The sequence below is a fragment of the Caretta caretta genome, chromosome 1 (genome assembly GCF_965140235.1).
Source record: "Caretta caretta isolate rCarCar2 chromosome 1, rCarCar1.hap1, whole genome shotgun sequence".
Lineage (NCBI taxonomy): Eukaryota > Metazoa > Chordata > Testudines > Cheloniidae > Caretta > Caretta caretta.
The window spans coordinates 64,323,070-64,343,476 of NC_134206.1; the positions used below are offsets into that span (position 1 = coordinate 64,323,070).

Genomic DNA, 20,407 nt, shown 5'->3' on the forward strand with positions numbered 1-20,407 from the left:
CTGTCTTCCTTGGATGGCTGGAGAACTCTTTAAGAAAATCAAGTTTTCCCACACACGCTGGGCCAAGTTCTCATCCACAGTTGTTTCCTGTACATCTCTCCATTGCCTTGGAACAGCTGTATCTTGAGGGGGTATCTGTGATGGGGTCCTTGCGGTGCAACCTGGACTGTGGGACCGCAGAGCCCTCCAAAACCCACCAGCCTGGTGTAGTATCCCTCACACTGTGATGCTAAAGTCAAGCTATGAGCCTCTGACAGGCACTGCACTTAGACAGGGACACACCCAACTGAGTTACGTGAATGGTCTGCCAAACACTCATGAACCAACATGAGAGGCTCTAGCCAATTCCCCCAGTTCCCCAGTCTTGCACCTCAGAACTGTACTATCTTGCACTGGTCAGAAGCATGACCAGTGTAAATTCATTACTTAGTTTGCCACTTCTTCATAGGAAAGTGGACATGTACCAGCCTTTGTAACCTGAGCAGATTTCCCAACCACTTTAAACAAACTCACTGGTAAGGATAAAATATTAAAATAAGCTTATTAACTACAGAAAGATAGATTTGAAGTGATAAGTGGTAGGCATAAAGATCAGAGAGAGTTACCTTAAGAAAATAAAAAGTAAACACGCTTTCTAAATCCTAAACTTTTAGTCTAAGCAAGAGTTGAATCGGACAGCTTTTCTCACTTGACAGATGGTACAAGCAGGTTACAGTTCTTCAATACATGCTTCCCCAGTTAAGTCTTTTTCCTCCAGACGTTCCTCCAGGTATTGAGATATGCGGGGGGGAGAAGGAGAGGCCAAGTGAAGATGTCAATTCCTCTCTCTTTATACCTTCTTCCAGCTGCTGGAAAGATCCTTGTTGTGACATGGGGGTCCCCATTAGTCAAGCAGTCTCCATTGTGTATGAGTATTCTCCAAGAAGCCTCTGGGATAGTGGATTGTGTGTTGATGAGCCATTAATGAACATCTGGATATTGATGGCTACTCCTTTGTTGTAACTGAAAGGCTGGTTGTAGGTGTTCCTAACCTCACAACATATCTCAGTAACACACATAGCAATACTTCATAATGTCACATACAATGATAGTACATACAATCCAACAGGTTATTATTGTTCAACAGGTCAAGACTTACAAAATGACACCTTACAAGTCATACTTTGTACAAAAAAAAAAAAAAAATCAGTACTATCACAGTGGTGAATATGGGAGTCCATGGTGCTCTTTGAGATACAGAGTGTCACAGTATCTTTCACAGTTTCCATGTTGAGGCCCTGGTGTCAACTGGAAACTTTTAGCTTTGTGGAATTCCTCCTGGTCCTCTTCTCTCTGGTGGCTGCAGCCTGCCCATCCTTGTCTCTCTGAAGCCATGTAAAACACCACAGTGACCTCTTGCCTCTGATGGTTACAACTCTGATGGAACTCCTGTCTGACTTCCTCTCTCTCTCTCTGATTCCTACCTTTTTTCTTCCTTGAATCTGGGGTACGGGTGTTTCCTGAACCTGGTTGTCTAGGAATGCCTCTGCTTTTCTAATTTTCAACAGCATCTCTACTTGTCCCTCCAATCTAACATAAGAACGGCCATAGTAGGTCAGACCAAAGGTCCAGCTAGCCCAGTATCCACTAGCCCACTGTCTTCCGACAGTGGCCAGTGCCAGGTGCTTCAGAGGGAATGGACAGAACAGGTAATCATCAAGTGATCCATCCCATTCCTCATTCCCAGCTTCTGGCAAACAGAGGCTAGGGACACCATCCCTGCCCAGTCTTCTAAGATTCTTCTCTAGCATAGCTACCAACTTGCACTTCATACACAGTATGTGCCTTCTGCTCTTCCCCTCCGGTGCTCAGTTTGCTGCTTCCCCATCCTCCTATATTTTTTGACCACACATTTGGCGGTAACTGCTCAGTACACTACATTTAAACAAGCACAGAAAACAGAGGAACATTTTTTACACATTTCTTTAATCTGCAATAAAAATTATTTATTTGTGGGGGGGAAACCACCTTTCCTTTATGCCTCAGCGTACAAGTGCTGTGCTTTTAAAACACACACAATGATCAGGGTTAGATCTTGATTTAAAAGCCAATCTCAAGTTTAACAGACCTTAAAATTCCATCAAAGAATCTTCAGTTATATCTTTAAAGCAGAATTTGTTTAAAAAAGTTCTATTTTTCCCATACTAAGGCAGGGGAGGGGAGTTAATGTAAAAAGTGATCATATGAATAGCTAATAAGATATAAAATTTATTCTGCACTCATTCTACCTTCCTCATTTAACATTTTGCTTTTTAGATTGGCTGCTTATTTTTCATGCAATGTTTTTTTTTATTGTTTTTTTTTAACCATCAGTATGTCAAATTATTCCTCCTCTTCTGATCCTGGCAAGCAGTGTTAGAAGCAGGTTAGCTACGTGTCAGAATAGGTGCATTTGCAACCACAACCACTTCAGCCTCCAAATTCAAGGCAAGATTGTGCCCCCCTTCTTCGTGATAGGGAGTACTTTGTGATTTTGATAGGACTGTTCAAGTCCTACCCAGTGTAAGGAAGGCATAATTTGACCTGTTATTTAAAGGTAAAAATCATAAATCACTAGCCATCCTGCAAATGTCTCAGCTCCCAGTAACTTCAATAGGGAGATGCTTAGCACCATGCAGGAGCAAGCCCCATCACTGCCTACTGCCTACTCAAACACCGAGGGCTAGACAGTGAGTCCTTTATTTCCAGTGGCGAGCAGTTACTCACATGAGTAGTCCCACTGAAGCCAATGGAACTACTTGTGTGAGAAACTGCTCCCCTAGGGGGGATAAAGGGCTCACAGCGTGGCCCTGAATGTTTATAGTTTGAGGATGTATACGTATAGTGGCTGTTGTGGGTTCTGATTATACTGTGCCTTGAGGCTATTTGGTCCACAGCTATGTGTAATTATGTTATAGTCTTAGAGAGCTGACACTTGTTAGACAGTACCAACGATACAAGATTTTTGACACTAAGGCTACTCTGAAGTGCTGATGCACAAAGCATTTTGATTTCCTCACCATGCACATTCCATTCAGCAGCCCCTTTTCCTTGCCATTTGTTTTTGGTTCTGACATAATGTGCATATTCCTCCATCCCCCAGGGCAGCTTTGTGGGAAAGGTATGCTGTAATTGGTCTATAACTGTTCATAATGATCTGGGAACACTGCATGAACAACAGGGAGCAACTTCACTTGTGATTTATTTAAGTGCGCTACATGGTTGAAAGGTTCTCCCAAGAGCACAAGTTTAGCTAGTCACGTAATTGGATGTAAATTTTCACACTTATTTCAGAACAGAGGGCTATGTCATGAGATGCTGAATTTGAATTTATAAGCAAGTGTCTATACTGCTCAACTAAATCATAAGCACAGTTACTATAATCTGTTTTGGGGAGTCTTAAATTCCACATTTCAATAGGTTTTAGTGTACAGTTTTCTAGAAGAATGCAAATTATGCTCAGCATTTGTAAAGCTAATGAAATATTAATTAAAGGTTTTATTTATTTACATCTAGAATGACTGACCTCATTTTGATACATTAACATACACTTAGTGTTTTAAAAGCTGAGATTGGTAATGCGGCTTTGGCTGTAGTCTTTTATCAGTTTGTTGGACTCCTGCTTATTTCATCAATGATCTGAATACTCCATCTCACACGACACCCAAGATACGGGCAACCCACCAGCTGCAGGGCATAATAATTCGGCAGGCAGAACGACATCCTTGGTAGTTATAGGGCCATGGGTAATAGCCCATGAGAGGTTCACAAATTCTCTGGCATTGTGTGTAACTTCGTCTACATTCAATACAGCACACACCTTCGTGGTCCAGCATTGGGTCAAAAGTCATCCCTTCGCCTTCAAGTTGCTGAAATGTAAAATACAAAATGAGAGAAGATGAAGTTCCCTGCATTCATATTATCTCCGTAAAAGATAACAGGTCAAATACTGGTCCTACTGAAGTCAATGGCAAAACTCCTGTTGACTTCAAGAGGGCCAGGCTTTTAGTGGCCTGATTCGCCACTGCATTACTCCACATCTACACTGGACTCTCCGTTATAAAACTAGAGGAACACAATGGGGAATCAGGCTGTCTGAGTTTCATCATTATTTTACTTTCCCAACTTTTTGTGAAAGCTCTAATTATGGAGAGTTTAATAACAGTAAAACTTAAGAATCGGAAAAAACCTGGGTTATCCAGTCCATCTGCCTGTATCTGCAGGACTGTGCCCTACTTTGCATTGTCTAATGTTCTATCCCAGGGGTGGGCAAACTTTTTGGCCCAAGGACCACATCGGCGTTGCGAAACTGTATGGAGGGCTGGGTAGGGAAGGCTGTGCCTCCCCAAACAGCCTGGCCCTGCCCCCTATCCGCCTCCTCCCCCTGACTGCCCCCCTCAAAACCCCTGACCCATCCAGCCCGCCCTCCTCGTCCCCTGGCTGTCCCCTCCCAGGACCCACCTCCCCAGCCACCCACCTGGGATCCCACCCCCTATTCAACCCCCCCGCTCTCTATCCCCTGGCCCTTATCCACACCCCTGCCAGGCCACCCAGGACCCCATCCCTATCCCCTGACTGCACCCTGGGACCCCCTGCCCCTTATCCAACACCCCTGCTCCCCGCCCCTTTACCATGCCGCTCAGAGCGGCAGGACTGGCAGCCGTGCTGCTCGGCCGGAGCCAGCCGCACTGCCCGCAGGGTGGCGTGGCTGTGGGGGATGGGGGACAGCAGGGGAGGGGCCAGGGGGTTAGCCTCCCCAGCTGGGAGCTCAAGGGCCAGGCAGGATGGTCCCATGGGCTGGATGTGGCTCATGGGCCGTAGTTTGCCCACCTCTGTTCCATCCAGTCTAATTTTAAGTAAGTCCCAAGTGATGGACCTTTCACCTCTTTCCCAAGAGGACTGTTCCACAGCCTATTACTGTTGGCTTTCCGGATATTCAGATTAAATTTACCTTTCCTTTAACCACCTCTTTTCCCATTGTGTGATGGATTCTAGACAACTAGCATTGTAGCACCATCTGACGAGGAAGCAGTTACCACACAGTGGATGGCAGAGGATATCTAAAGGCAGACTAGCCTCTCAAAATTCTTTGCCTCCTCTCCTGAAAACATGGAGCTGAGTTCTCAGTTCTTTGAATCCAGTTCTTTCTTTCTCTCTAGTGCTTTCTCAATAGGATTAGAGGAGAAGAACAAGGGCAAATCAAACAAGAATACCTCACTCTTGCATTGCTCTTTTCATCCACAGTTCTCAAAGTACTTCATGAAGGGGGTAAATAGCATTTCCCTCATTTTAGAGATTGAAAAACTGAGGCCCAGGGAGGTGGAGTAACTTGCTCAAGGTTGCCCACCATGCACTGTGCCAAACTTCCCCATCAGAGGGAAGAAGTGGGGAGTGGGGAATGAAAATGGCTCAGCTAAGGCTAAGACTACACATCTATCTGGTAAACCAGTGGTGTAGATTCCCAGTGCCTAAAGAAAATTTTGGAGACCATCTTCCAGGGGATCCTACACCAAATGAGCAGATGATACAGGAGATCTTGAGTGACTCTATTTTGTTTCCTTGCCTCCATCTTGTGTTGGGCAAGTACATCACTGAGGTACCACTTCACCACCATTAGCTGAAAACTGGAGCTTGTGGCACTAAGAAATTAGCAGTGAAAGCAGTGGTGAGGCAGTTGTTGAGGATGAGTTTGGGTACATTAGAAACAATGGTGCTGTGTGGTATGCAGTCTGCAGTACTCTGACAGGAAAATATTAGCAAAAGTAAGCAAAACAACTGTCAATCAAGCCTATCAGCAAAGTATGTAAAGAGTGTCCGAGACACAGACAGCTGAGGAGAAGGTGCGAGAAGTGTAGAGACTGACACGCAGGGGGAGAGAGAGAGAGAGAGAGAAGAAGCAGAGACCAGAGAAAGATGAGACCTGTCAGCTGCAGCAACCTGTGCAAGACTGGCCATCTGAAGGGGGGCACAGCCACTTAGGATCACGTTAACTTTATGTTCCTGTGGGTTGGGATGCTTAGCCTGTGGTGTCGGGGATTTGTGCTACTGTGTTAAGGATTTGTGTTTGCACCAATAAAGGGGTGCCTTGTTTTGGAAAGAATACTGCTTGTGACAATCATTTATCAAAAGGCTGTATCCGTGTCCTCCAGTTATTTCCTTAGCCACCCGGGAGACCCAGACCTGGTGAGAAAAGATTGGTTAACAGGTGAGCTGTTTTGAGGGAGCCTTTGGTAAATCCAGAAGGAGGCACTAGGTGAGCTACTCTGGGGAGCACCTAAAATCTGGTTTTGGGGTAACACAGGTTCCCACTGGCAGGAAGAGACTGTCAGAGAGACTGTCAGAGAGAGCTCTGCAGGGGATCCTATACCAACTGTACTGCTCCCACTCTCCAGAGGGATAATGGCTCTACTTCTCAGGCCCCATTGTCTCATCTCTATGGCTCTTATCCCAGATAGTTCCTCCCCTTCAGTGGCAGGGTTTAGTTCTGATGCTGCTTTTGGGACCAATGCTGCTTCTACTTAACTGAATTCATAAGAAATAAAGTCAATTTAGTTCTTCTTTGGAGTGATTAGCTTAAGCCTAATTAAGAGATGTCAACTGAGTAGAACACTGTCACGGGATAACGATCTCCTGCTGTTACATAAATGTCAGGACAAAGCTGTGACTTATTTTCAAAGCAGGAGACATTGATCTTGTGACAACATTCTATTAAAATAACTTTATCCCTGCTGTACCAAACAGTCCTGTAAATTGTCTGATGTTGGTGCAGTAGAGTGGAAGTGGCTTGCTGTACAGTTAATTGTTTTGCAGTATTGTGATGGGCTTAGGGAAACGGGACTCTTCACATTTTCATTCTGTTGATCTCTTCATAGGAGAGAGAAAATAAGATTCTGTCCTGGACCCATCTTTCTCCAAGTTCTTTCACTGCATTATTTTAAAAGGATTCCATTCTGCAGATTGCCAGAAAGGGCTCTGTGAACTGTCTGACAGCCACAGTTTAGCCTGATCCTGATTTCTGAAGAATCAGTGGCAAAATTTCCATTGACTTCAATGGCAACAGTACTTGTCCCATTACAGGTGTGGCTAGTCACAATGCATTTTATCCAAAAAGTTGTATGCACACTCTCTTTCTCTCACACTCTCTCTCACACACACATACTCTTACATGTTTCATGAATAAGCTAGTTTCTAACTAGCTGACTCTGCATTTTTATTGTTTTCTTTTTATCAGTTAATGATCAGTGTCAACTATCTGCCTGAGGCAGATTAAATTTGCTGTCGTTATGGTAATGCATTATCTGTATCAGATGTATCTAGTTTTCTGTATTAAACTGGACTCACTACAGCAGTCTTGCAAAATTATCTTAAATTCACCAGCCTAAGCACAGTATCTACTTCTTCACCATACTTTGGGGACTAATGATAACAAAAACTATATTAGTTACTTCTGGTGAATGGAATTTATAAATAACTGCACTATCGAATGAAAGTTTGAATCGACAAATTGGTGTTATAATTTTTTTTAAGTCCATTTGAAATGGATCGATAACTAGAAATGAGTACTTAATAAAGTTACATACCTACCTGCAAAATCAAATGCTCTGAAGGGGATTCTAAGGCAAATAGATATGTACTCACATGATATGGATTTTCTGGATTAAAGTTTGAACTAGAATCTTGCTCACTGGGACCAGTAGCGTTAGATTGGCGTTCTGGTTTTTGAACTGTCTGGGTAGTAGGTGACCTGGTATTTACTATGCCAGTAGTAGCTTCAATTTGGTCCAGATCAAAGTTTGATTGAGCTTGACGTATTTTTCTCTTGATTTCTCGCTTCTTTCTCTGGCTATCTGCAGAAACAGTCATAGGAGTACATAGGTGGTTTAAAACATGTTCTTCCACTAGTTCAAGGACCGTATTTTGTTACCCATTCATGAAAGTGTGATTGCATAGCTGTACTGCAAAGATTAATCGGCTTCAAATGGGAGCTACTTGTCCTTCCACCCATTCCATACACAGTCTATATCATTCTGTCTATATGTGTGAGAGATTTGTCTTTTTTTCCCCAAACAAATGGATGGCTGGCCCAAAGAACAGGATGGGGGAAGGGCCTCTGGACGCAGTGAGTGGCCAGAGATGCTAAGAGAATGAATAGCTATGCCAGCAGTCAACCAGAGCAACTATCTTCATGTCATTACTGTGCATTTTTGATAGAAAGAAACATTTGGAAGGAGACAGACTTGTGTCCAGCTCCAAATGACCTGATTGTAAACATTGTTTAAAATACTCCTGGCCAACTTTGACAATACTCTTTTGATGCATAATGGCCATGTGCAAGGCCACAGGAAAACAGTGGGAAATTTTAATTAGCAAATTTGGCTCCCATTAGTCATGAAAAAATATTAGCAACTCTCATCCCCAAAATACTCAACGTTGCCACTTATTTCATTTTTCTAGCCTGTATTTTGTATATCAGTATTAAATCTCTGGGTACGGCTACACAGCAGCCAGGAGGTATAATTCCCAACTTGGATAGACAAACATACGCGAGCTCTGCTCAAGCTATCATGCTAAAAATAGCAGTGTGGCCACAACATCTTGGGTTAGCCACCTGAGTCCAGTCCTGCCCCACCCCTTGGCTACATATTCATGCAGCTAGCCTGAGCTGCTGCCCATGCTGCAGTGGCCACACTGCCATTTTTAGGCAGCAGCTTGAGCAGAGGTAGTGCACAGATGGCTACCCAAGCTAAGAAGTACAGCTCACAGCACCTGTGTAGATATACCCTTAGACCACCAAGGGGGAGCAAACTCTTCTCTGGTTCCTTTCATCCTCTTCCTCCAACCCCTGGGGAGGAATCCCTTCCTCCTGCTCCCTCCCCTGAACTAAATGAGGACCCTCTTGCTAATCTCCCTGGCAAGTGCCTGAACACCACCCCTTGCCTCCTGTATAGCAGCACATTCCCTGCCCACCTCCTCTTATGCTGCTGGCCCTGCCTCGCGAATCTCACAAGGTCTCCCTAGCAAAGTATATGCCCTCAATCCCCCACAGGCCACCTACAAATCCTAGGAAGTTAGAAGTCAGAGTTTAAGGCCAGAAAGGACCACTAATTCATCTAGCCTGATCTCCTTTGTACCACAGGCCACCAACACCACCCACACACTTCACCCACCAACCCAAATGAGACCAAAATATTACAGCCCACAGGAGATTAGGCTACAGTGGAACCCCGGTTATCAGTTCTCATTGGGAAAAGGGTCAGATTGGATAACCAAAAATCTGGATAAACCGGAGAATTGGTTGGGTTCTAGCTGTCAGCCCCACGTATGGCAGGGCTCGGGCTGTTGCCATGCCCAGGGCTGACAGCCCAAACCCCAGTTGTCTGGGGTTGAGAGCCTGAGCTCCACCACTGTCAGCCCTGGGCAGCTGGTGGTTTGGTTAATACGGAGAGCCGGATAATGGAGGCTCAGATAAATGGGTTCCTACTGTATTAGGTGCCACAGATGTAACCAGTGCCCAAGGCCCCCATGATGCGAAATGATTAAGTGAGATATACCCAGATAATCCTGGCAATTGACCAGCACCCACATACAGTGGAGGAAAGTTAAAGCCCCCCGCCCCCCACGCAAGGTCATTGCCAATGTGCCCTGGGGGAAAATTCCTTCCCAACTTCACATACGGGTGAGCAAGAACCAACCACCTGAGAGAGAGAATGTGCAGTGCCATCTCAGAGCTCTGTCCAATGTCCCATCTCCAGCCTTGGCCATCCCTGAGGTGTTAAACCCTTTAGCCCTCCCCTCCACTGAAGTTGTGTGGTGGGTCTGTTTGAGGGGGGGAGCCCAGGCTGAGCAGCTCCACATGGAGACCTTAGCATTCTCTGTGTACTGGGTAGGGGGTTTCAGCACCAGCCTACATGGGAGAAGAGCAATGAGGGCCACAACTGTGCAGCTCTACTAGCTAGACACCCTGCTGGTGTACGTTTATTGGGGGAGAGAGGGGAGGAAGGGAGGGTAGTGTTTAAGTGAAAGAAAAATTACCTTTTGGGTATGTTGGTCGAAGCCAGAAAATAGGAAGATCTCCACAAAGCTCTAAAATTTTGGGACTTAGGAAGCTGTTATCCTTAACCGGCTGATCTACAGCCACCCAGATAAGGGAATTTTCATCAAATTTAACTGGCATGATTTCATCTTCCTGTAAGTAGGCAGCATAAAATCCATTGTTAGTTCAATGAACAGGGGTTCTGTGTATTCGGTAGATGCAGCTTTCTGTTAATAGCCAAATGCCAAACATAGAAGCTTCGCTTGGAACTGATATGAAATGTTGTTTTATGTACTACACGCACACAGCCAAATCTTGTTCCAATTGAAATCAATGGAAAGACTCCTGGGGTGAAATTTTGTCACCACTGAAATCAATTGCAAAACTACCAGGATTTCACTTCCTTTGTCTTTAATGGGGCTAATAGTCAGCCCATAGGACCGGATTCTAAGCTGGTGTACATTGGTGTAGATCCACTGACTTCAGAACGACTATCTTGATTTATACCAGCTAAGAATCTGGCCCATAATTTTTTAGGTGTGTTTGCTTGCATTGTTCTGAATTCATAGAAATGTTAGGGCACTTCCATAATAGACATATTCCTGAGAGTTAGTGAAAGTTTTAGTTTGCATACAGCTACAATTTTAAGTTAATATGATGGGTCTGACTAAAGGTCTTGTTCAATAACAGCAATTCAGTTGCCCAAAAGCTAGAAGTTAAAGGAGCCTTCATTTTGAAGTGTACCCTGCAGGTTTTGGTTTCATATCTTCAAAGTAATGTAGGAAAATGCCAGTGATTTATTCTTTATAGTTTTTAGTTCAAAGTATTATTTTACATAAAACATGTTAGCTATTTCTTAGCAGCAGTGAAACATCCTCAAAAAGTCTTGTTCATCAAGAAAATCAATATGATTTTGAAGTAAAACTTCTGAATTCCCTCCATATAAGTATCTGATATTTGGATTGATAATCCACTAGATCAATTTATTTTGCCAAGTTATTCCTTTAATGTATTTATTGATTTTTGTAGGATGTCTTGAGTCATCTAAATTCACTATCCAGTGAGAGCAGCACATCATTTATATTCTCCCACTTGGGCTTTTGTCAGCATCTGAAATAACTTAACTGGAGCTAACATTTGAAGATAAAAAGAATCCAATTGTTTATCTTAAATGAAATTACCCCAGATTTGTGGGCAAATGTACTTTAAGTAGCAATAAACTTACTTTAATTTACCATTTTGTATTCAGTGTTGGTCATGATCAAATATGTATTAGACCAGAAACAAGTTAATTTTTAATTTATTTATAGTAAAAAAAAATAAATGTGAAGACTAACTCAACATTTCGGTTGCACACTTGATCAGAAAAATTAGGCAGCAAAGGAAGTTTAATGTTCTAACAGTAGCATTAAGTTGCGTTGGATTGCCCATCCCATCTATTTGATGCATATGTTTTATCACAGAAACAGCAAAATTCATATAATACATCTTTTAAACAGTACACAGAAAGCAGGAACAAAACACTCTACACATCTGTAATGTGACCAAGTTAATACTGAATTGGAACCTTAACTTTGCAAACCTGACATTTTTTCAACAGTGGAAATTTAATACTGGATGAATGTAATGTCCTTTTATTTTTTAATAAAAAGAAAAATTGCCTGTGCTTAATTATGTTAAATTATTCCAATTAGGCCATGAAGTCCATACATCCTTAAAATAACAAGGGAGGGTAGAGGCGATCTCGGTACCTACCTCTGGGGGCTGATCCAAAGCCTGCTGAAGTCACTGGAAATATTCCCACTGACTTCAGTGGACTTTGGATCTGACTCATGGCACTTTCTTGTTGGTTTTAGAGAGAGTTTTCTCTTTCTTTTTTAAGTAAATGAGTATGTATTACTGCATATTCTAGATTACAACAAATAGGCAGAGTTGGGACATCCTCATTTTGGAAGTTCTGCAATTTTTGTACACCACGATTTTCTCCTGTCCTGATGATGAGGCAGGAGTTTTGGTGGGGGGATGATTTTTCTGTGAGTCTCTGTTAGACATTTAGTCTCTCTCATGCAACCCATCCCAGCAACAGTAGAAGCAGTGCCCATCAGTGCCTGCCAGAAGCGCTCACTCCTCCCTTCCAGGACCCCAAAAGACCTACGAGATCATTTGATATGTATATTTAAATGACCTTTAAAATCGTTATTTATATAGAGTTAAGAATTTTTTTTAAATTGCTCCCTACCAGATCAAACGAGAGGCTTTCTTTAGTCATAGTATTGACATCGGGGATGTGAGCTTTAGCTTGTGCTTTAATGTAGCATTTCTCTCCTCCAGCAAAACGGATTCCAGTGATGCCCTACAAAATAGACCTTTTGTGGTTACATGCATGGACATGTCACCCAATTGCTTAAAACAAAACAATATAAACTCTGTTCATATAACATTAAGGTATTCACTGAATTTGGGGACTTCAGAGTTCCTGTTTTTTTTTTAAAAAAACAACAAAAAACTGACAATAAAACATGTTTTTTGATTTTTTAAAAACAAAAGTCCACTCTGAAATTGACCCAAATTCTGTTGTATCACTATTTTAGCTGTAAACATTTAAACAAACCAGGTGAAATTTTAATCTTGAGTTCCTAAATGAAGGCACCTAATTTAGGTACCCAAAGAAGTGGCTAAAGTTTCAGAGGTGCTGAGCATCTGCAATTTCTATTGGAGAGGGCCTGTCTAGACTAGGGAAAAAGAAGTTAGCTAACAAGATTTGACACATCACTTAGCACCTAATATTGACGCAGTTTAACATCCTTAAAATCATGTTAGCCATTTGTATTATAACCTAGTAACTTTTTCCCAGTCTAGACAGACCTCTGCACTTATCTGAGGCACTTACTATTAAAGATATGAAAATCAGGTCATAGGTATGGATGTAGGTGCCTAAGTTTAGACATACAACTTTGATTTTTTTTTTCTATACCATGATGCTTTTTATGCACAGAAGTTCATAATGAAATGATAACCAAGACAGAATTCCAGTGTTGTTGTAATGTATTTCTAATCCTAAATAAATGTATAAATAAATAAATAAATGTAATGTGGTTTCTAATCCTAAATAAATGACACAAAAAGTCCCTGTATTTCAAACATACTGACATTAGAGACCATTCATTGATATATGGTAACTACAGGGTAGCCTTTCTTAAGTCTTCTCCCTCCAATTCAAATGTAGCATTTTCTGTGCTGCCATGTGGGTTTGATTCTCCCTACAGGACACAGAGAGCCTACCCTTGTAATTTCAGCAATTGTCTTGTCTATCCACCATTTTGTTCTATTTCGCTTCAGAGGAAATAGGTGAACAGATCTTTATGTACAAGCTACAGCATGACAAGAGCCCTTCTGCTGACTATTGATGGATATATACAATGTCACTGGGGTCATTCTTTTCTTGAGAGGCTGAGAAAAAGTAGGCCCCCCAGGATGTAGCTCTGCCACTTTGAGATAGTCAAGATATGTTTCTGTGATACCTTCCTGTCACCCAGGATGCAGGCTGTTTTCCTAAAATGGTCACCCTGGCCTTGTTCAATGATCCTGCTCCAGTGATCAAAGCATCACTTAACACATGGGGACTTTCTTGACCTTAGTGATATACATAACCTAGCCATCTCCATGTCACAGCTCTGCCTAGCTTAGAACTCTATTGCTCCAAATGTGTAAATAGGTTCACATGCCAACTTATCCCAGAGTTCCTAGTATATGGCATTTGCAACAGGTACTTCTCTATCTCCTTGGTATTCTTTCCAGCTTACACTTCAAGTTGTTTCCACTCCTTGCAGGGTCAAAACCTAACTGGCTTGGTCCATTTGCTTTCCTGGAGCTTGACCCTTGGCACTCAATAACTGAAGGCAGGTATTTTTTGGCGCCAGTTTTTCCACCACCCTCATCAACCTAGATGCACAACACATTGTCACAACCGCTCTGGGGTGGGTATTTTTGGCTGCACTTACCCAGCAGCTCATATTTGTCATGAGGGTCCAAGGATGGAAGAATTCATGGACTCTCCACTGAGCTGGGACTGCTGTGCAGATGTGGAATAGTGAAGGTAAATGACAAGAGGCTTATCATCAGCATTTTAATTCAGTTGCCAACAAAGTTGTAAGGTTGATGTTACCACAAGTTTCACAAGGGGCTGAAGAGCAGCTTTCAGATGATGTGGGGGTTATGCATCCCACGTGTATGTGCATGGATCTCCCTTGGCCTGCGCAAAAGCAGGGAGGCCCAGTTATCTCCGCCTCGTTCATGGAACCAACAGATGGGGAGGGGCAGGGCCAGAAAGACCCACATTGCTTCCCTCACCAACCCTACCTGGAACTAATGGTTTCTTTTGTTCTAGATGCTGCATTTATCTCATTTAGGGCTCAACCTTTCTCCCTTTGAAGTCAATGGTAGTTTTGCCATTGACTTCAATAGGTGTAGGACTGGGCCCCTTTTTAGGCTATGTCTGCACTGCAATTAAAAACCCATGGCTGGCCCGTGACAGCTGACATGGGCCCAGGCTAAGGAGCTGCTTAATTGCGGTGTAGATGTTCGGGTGTGGGCTGCAGCCTGAGGTCTGGGACACTCCCACCTCACAGGGCTCCTAGAGCCTGGGCTCCAGCCCGAGCCTGAACGTCTACATCACAATTAAACAGCCCCTCTGCCCAAGCCCGAATCAGCTCGTACAGGCCAGCCACGGGTTTTTAATTGCATTGTAGACATGTCTTTAGAATCCAACACTGGAGATTGTCTTATCTGCAAGATCTGTCAAATGTACTTACTATCTGGAAATCATGAACTTCTATAGCCTCTTCATTTCCACTTCCAGTTTTAAAGGTCTCTAGGTTGTTCCCAGAATCTATTTCCATTGATCCCTCTTGTACTTTTCCATTAATACTCATAGTATAATGGACATTGTAAATCTGTAATTGAATAAAGAACATTAGCACGCATTTTTGTATCTTCCTAGCTTTTATCAAGAACAAGTGTGGTGCCAATCTGATTGTCATGTCCCTCTTCAGGTTACTGGCTTTTATCCATACTTACACTTTTATTACAGAATCCTCAGCAGTCAAGACCATACTAATAAAACAGACGTTGATGGTTTCAGGCAATATCAATCCTGCCAGCTTTACATCCATATGCACTGAATGTAGAATAATTTGGTTCCAAGGTTACATGGGGTTTAGGAACTGGTCTAAATCGTATTGTATGGGAGGATCAGAAGAAGGCTGATTTCCCCCAGAGGTCATCCCCACTGTACTCCTTAGTTTGATCTGTTGGGACTCTTGCTTGGAGAAGTTAGATACTGTTTAGGTACTTAGAAAGAGAGTCTCTTGAATGTAGCAAGCTGCATGTAGCTGTCTCTGAGTGGGGTGAGCGTTGTTTAAATATCAATACTTCCATAAGTACCAACAGAAGGAGTTTACTTTTATTCTTAAAAAGTCTGTATATAAACAAAGTTTCAATAAAGTTCACAGTATTAGTCTAGAAATCAATTTTTTCTGCTTGCAACTCTTTGTTAGGGAAAAAATTAAGGTGCTAAACGTAATTGATTGTCTTTTACAAATAGAGACTCAATCCTGTATTATTCATACATCCAAGACTTCCACTGAATTCTTGCATGAGAAATGCAAGACTGGGTCTATATAGATAGTACTTAATTCCATATCCAAAGTATATAGACTGAGCTGGTATAAGATGATAACACTTTTTTGTGAGCCCCATTCGTTGCAGTAGAATTCGAGTTTATTTTTATTTTAAAAAAATCATAAGTCTTATGGTTGCAAAGAAAACCTTCCAAATGTGAATCAACAAAGCGTTGGCTTCCTGAGTCTGAGGGAAGTCTGAAACAATAGCTTAGTGTTGGGTGTTGACTCTGCAGCTTAAGGTTTACATTTTATCTATTTCTGTACCAATCAGAATACACTCTACTCTTTTTTAAAAAAAGATTCAGTTCTTAATTGATGGCATTACTACCAGCTTCCTGAGATGGGACAAGAGCCTTAGGTAAGGGAAAAGAAACCCACTTACTAAAAAAGATATTTTTAATGCATCTGTTTGAACAAAAAGCAGAAATACGCTAAAATAATGCAAGTGTTGCGAAACTAAACAGACCAAAAAATGAGACTCTGTCCTATAATTGATCTGCTATCTATTTATCAAAACCATCAGTGCAAACTGGACTATTAACACCTTACACATTCTCTGGCCCATCTCCCATTCAGGCCCCTCTTACACTGAGTCCTGAAGCAGCCTGTCTTCTTACTATGAAGGAAAAGCTTCGTTATCTGGCCTGTTAAGGGAATGGGGGGGTGCCGATAAGGTGGGAGGAGGTATTGTTTCATATTCTCTGTGTATATATAAAGTCTGCTGCAGTTTCCACGGTATGCATCCGATGAAGTGAGCTGTAGCTCACGAAAGCTCATGCTCAAATAAATTGGTTAGTCTCTAAGGTGCCACAAGTACTCCTTTTCTTTTAGTTAACTAAGAGTTATACTTACCAATGGAGGGAGGGAGTTTAGGTGTGGGAGGGGGCTCGGGGCACTGGCTCTGGGAGGGAGTTTGGGTGTGGGAGGGGGCTCGGGGCAGGGGGTTGGGGCACTGGAGCAGTTTTGGGGTGCTGGATCTGGGCAGCACTCACCTTGGGCCGCTCCCCGCAAGTGGCAACATGTCCCTGCTGCTCCTAGGCGGAGGCACAGCCAAGTGGCTCTGTGTGCTGCCTCAGCATGCAGGCGCTGCCCATGCAGCCTCTATTGGCCTCGGTTCCCAGCCAATGGGAGCCGTGGAGCCAGCGATCAGGGTGGGGCGGGGGAGGGACAGTGGACAGAGCCCCTGTGGCCGTTCCTCCTCCTAGGAACAGCAGGGACATGTCACCGCTTCCAGAGAGCCACGCGGAGTCAGGTAGGGAGCTGCCCGCCCCAAGCCAACTGGATACCTGGCAACTCTACTGAAGATTTGTATTAGGAGACATCAGAAATGCCAGTTTCTAGAGCTTTACGGTTGGTAAAGTGCTGGATAACACAGCTTTTACTGTAACTTTTTTCTTTTCTCTCTGGATTTTGGGTTTGCTATAAATTGTCTTTAAAAAAATATTAAATGTCAAGCAGTTGTACCCTACAGGCTAAAATGTATATCATATTGAAACACTTTCCCTACAAATTAAGGGACCGATTCTGCACTCCTTACTCAGACAAGGCTCCTGCTGAAGTAAATAGGAGTCTTGCCTGAGCATGGAGTGCAGAAAAGGCTCCTTGGTAAATTCAATGAGACTCATTCTCCTTGTCACTGATCACAGAATATCAGGGTTGAAAGGGACCTCAGGAGGTCATCTAGTCCAACCCCCTGCTCAAAGCAGGGCCAATCCCCAATTTTTGCCCCAGATCCCTAAATGGCCCCCTCAAGGATTGAACTCACAACCCTGGGTTTAGCAGGCCAATGCTCAAACCACTGAGCTATCCCTCCCCCCCAATGATGAGCAAATGAAAATCAAATTCACATATCTGGCATTTCATATTTTAAAAATCTTTGAAAACATAAAGGAAAGATAATATTTAGAATTATTCTGATGATCACTATTCCTTGAAAGTTTGCTTCTTTAAACTAACCCCTGAGTTTTCATCTCTGTCCCTTTTGACACAGGATTTTGTCATGTAACCTAAATTGAGAAAAGTTCTCTCCACCCAAATATAAATTATCAAGATTTTTAAAATCATTTTGCAACTAATATACTACGAGCTTTTGTGTCCATGTTCAGCACACATTTAAACTACTAGGTACATAGTGAAATAATTTTGGTCCTTAATCAAACCTATGAGTAGACTAAATACAGTCTGGTGCACCATATATTTAAGTGTCAAAGTATGATGTGCAATCAGCATTGGGATGACGTGGCATTTCTTTCACCACCATTTTGTCCAGATGCTTGAAATTTGCTTATTATGTGAATCTCCTGGGAAAGGATGGGGGGAAACAGTGAATGCTTTGAAGATTTATGAGCAAAAGTAGATGTAGCTTTTGTCTGTGATCCCAAGGATACATTTTATGTTTATTCCTGAAATCAGTTTCCATCATGCTACACCAAATGGACAGGAAAGAAAAGAATTTTTATACTGAGGTATGGGGGAGAGAGGTATGCTACTTACAGAACTTGGCAACCAGTCAAGTAATGTTTCCAGTGTGGTTGTGATTCTCATTAAATTCAAGCAGTTAATTTAAAAATTGGTTTAATAGAAAAATGTCTGTTTCCAAAATGTAAATACTTGGGTTCATAATTCTTGTCTTTGTTTCACTCAGATTTAAATCAGATTTAAAAACTTCAGTGCAATACCTTCTTACAAGACTATCACTATCCAGCTTGGTAAACAGATGGGTTTACTGTTGGAATTGACACCTCCTGCCCACCTTTGTTTAATTATTGCCTGTCCCAGTTAGCAATACTCTAAGTACAGTCGGTGACCCAGTTTCCACTACTCCAAGATTGATCTTTCTGATTGTTGTTCCCCTATATTTTCTGTGCTCCAACCACTTCGGAATATTTACCAAGCATTCTGGATGGGAGGCGGGGGAAGAATGGCTTGTTTAGAATTCGGATCATGTTTTGCAGCTGAAAGTGCTGGCTCTTAACTCTCAAACTGAGCAAGCGTCTAGCCCAGCCGCTGGCGCACGACTTAAGCTAGCCACAGATGCGCTAGACCAGTGTTTCTCAACCTTTCTGGTAACAGGGACCAACTTGCTGCCTTCCTACAGGGTGTCAGGGAGATCTCAGGGACCAGCGCTTGACTGGTCCCTGAGCAGCGCGGCCACAGCCGACTTTCCCCACAAGCTCCTCTACAGGGTGCCACCCAGCGACCCCCTTGCTGGCGTTGCGCGGGCGCTTGTCCCGCCCACTCCCGCTGCGGTGCCTGGGCGCCTGGGGTAGCTTTTCACAGCCAGAGGAACCCCTCAGCCCCGCCGGACCCTCAGCCAAGGAACCTGCGGCCGGCTCTCCACCAGGTCCGCTCGGCCGGCCCGCCCCCGCCCCGCGCCCGCCACTCACGTGCCGGTCGCTCCCCTTCCAGAAGTAGAAGGCTCCGATGGCTCCGCACAGGAGCAGCAGGGCTCCGGCGATGAGCACCACGGCCCCGATCTTCAGCAGCCGCCCCGGGCTGGCGGGTGTCACCGGCACCGCCGTGTAGGCCTGCAGCAAAGGGGGACAGGCAGCCCAGGAGCCCGCTCGCCTCACAGCCCAGCTCTCCCGGGAGCTCAGCCCCGAGCCGGGCGGGCGAGGGAAGCAGCAGCGCTGGCGCTTGGCGGGGCCAGCCCCTGCCGGACCCCCGCCGCCGCCGCCCGCCACTTTCCCGCCCTCACCAGAGCGGTGACCTGCCCCGCGAGGCAGCTGGGGCCGAGCGCCGGGACTCCCTCTCTCTGCCCCGGTACTTACAGGCGGCAGGCTCCGCTCCACGTCCTCCGGCCCCGCCAGGGCGATGGGCACTTTCTCCGCGCTCTCGGCCATGGCTGCCCGCGCACGTCTGGACCCGGAGCTCCTGTGGCCCCGGAGGGAGAGGCACGGCCGGGCTCGGCTGCACACAGAGGCGTGGAGCCCGCAGCCCCTCCCCGCCCCCAGGCGCGCCTCCCCGCCCCAGCCGGAGCGCCAGGCTCGGGATACAATGGCCCCCTTTGAACGCTGCTGCCCCGCGGGGCCGGAGCGACCGGCCTCAACCCGAGCAGGGTTTCAGTCACCTCCCGGGCCCCCCGGCTGCTGCCGTCCGCCCGCCGGGCAGTAACTCTCCGCCGCTCTTGCCTTCCGCGCGGAGGAGAGAGCCGCCAAAGCGTGGGTGTGTTGGCCGGCACGGCCAGGTGCAATGGGGAGCCCTCTGACAGCTGGCCCAGGCCCGCCTCCCAGTGCCCAGCCCATTGGGGGCCCTAAGCAGGAATACGTTAGACCCCCGCCTGCCCCACAACACATACTAATAATTAGCAGGGGGCCCCTGGAGCTGCTTGGAGTCCTAAGCAATTGCCTGGCGCCGGCTCTGCCACCTGCGGGTGCTTGGCGATCCTCAGCAGTGGAGACACCTTAGGGTTTCACACCTTTGGGGGGCTCCTTGAGCAGCTGCCCGGAGCCCGAGGTAGGATGACTCTGCCCAGGCGGTGCCTGTCCTCTCAGCTCCTCCATTAGGTGACGTGGAAATGGGGAAGAGGAATCAGGGGGGAGAAATGATCAAAAGGAAAGAGGTGGGTGAAAGCTCCTCAAGATCTTGGGGAGCCTCATGGGTGAAGGGAAGCTGAGCCCTCTTCCCCTCTCTGGAAGAGGATGGTTATTGGTAAGGGTAAGATTTTGTCACGGTT

General features: G+C 44.7%; 1 protein-coding gene across 1 annotated transcript; it reads right to left on the bottom strand.

The window, feature by feature from the left end:
- Nucleotides 1-1,946: 1,946 nt before the first annotated feature.
- CNMD (chondromodulin) lies at nucleotides 1,947-19,672 on the bottom strand. Its single transcript, XM_048851538.2, has 7 exons — nucleotides 19,503-19,672; nucleotides 19,119-19,259; nucleotides 14,863-15,003; nucleotides 12,291-12,404; nucleotides 10,051-10,204; nucleotides 7,657-7,865; nucleotides 1,947-3,887 (listed from the first exon to the last, which is right to left on the bottom strand). The coding sequence occupies exons 1-7, from the start codon at nucleotides 19,572-19,574 to the stop codon at nucleotides 3,672-3,674; spliced, it is 1,047 nt and encodes a 348-aa protein (XP_048707495.1). The 5' UTR covers nucleotides 19,575-19,672; the 3' UTR covers nucleotides 1,947-3,671.
- Between the last annotated feature and the right edge of the window lie 735 nt (nucleotides 19,673-20,407).

What these genes read in the sequence shown, in the direction of transcription:
- CNMD (XM_048851538.2), bottom strand. Translation starts at nt 19,574, where the DNA reads ATGGCCGAGAGCGCGGAGAAAGTGCCCATCGCCCTGGCGGGGCCGGAG. An exon ending in GGAAGGGGAGCGACCGGCAC is followed by an intron (nt 15,004 to 19,118) that starts GTGAGTGGCGGG and finishes ATTCAATTACAG; the next exon opens with ATTTACAATGTCCATTATAC. An exon ending in AAAGCCTCTCGTTTGATCTG is followed by an intron (nt 10,205 to 12,290) that starts GTAGGGAGCAAT and finishes GCCTACTTACAG; the next exon opens with GAAGATGAAATCATGCCAGT.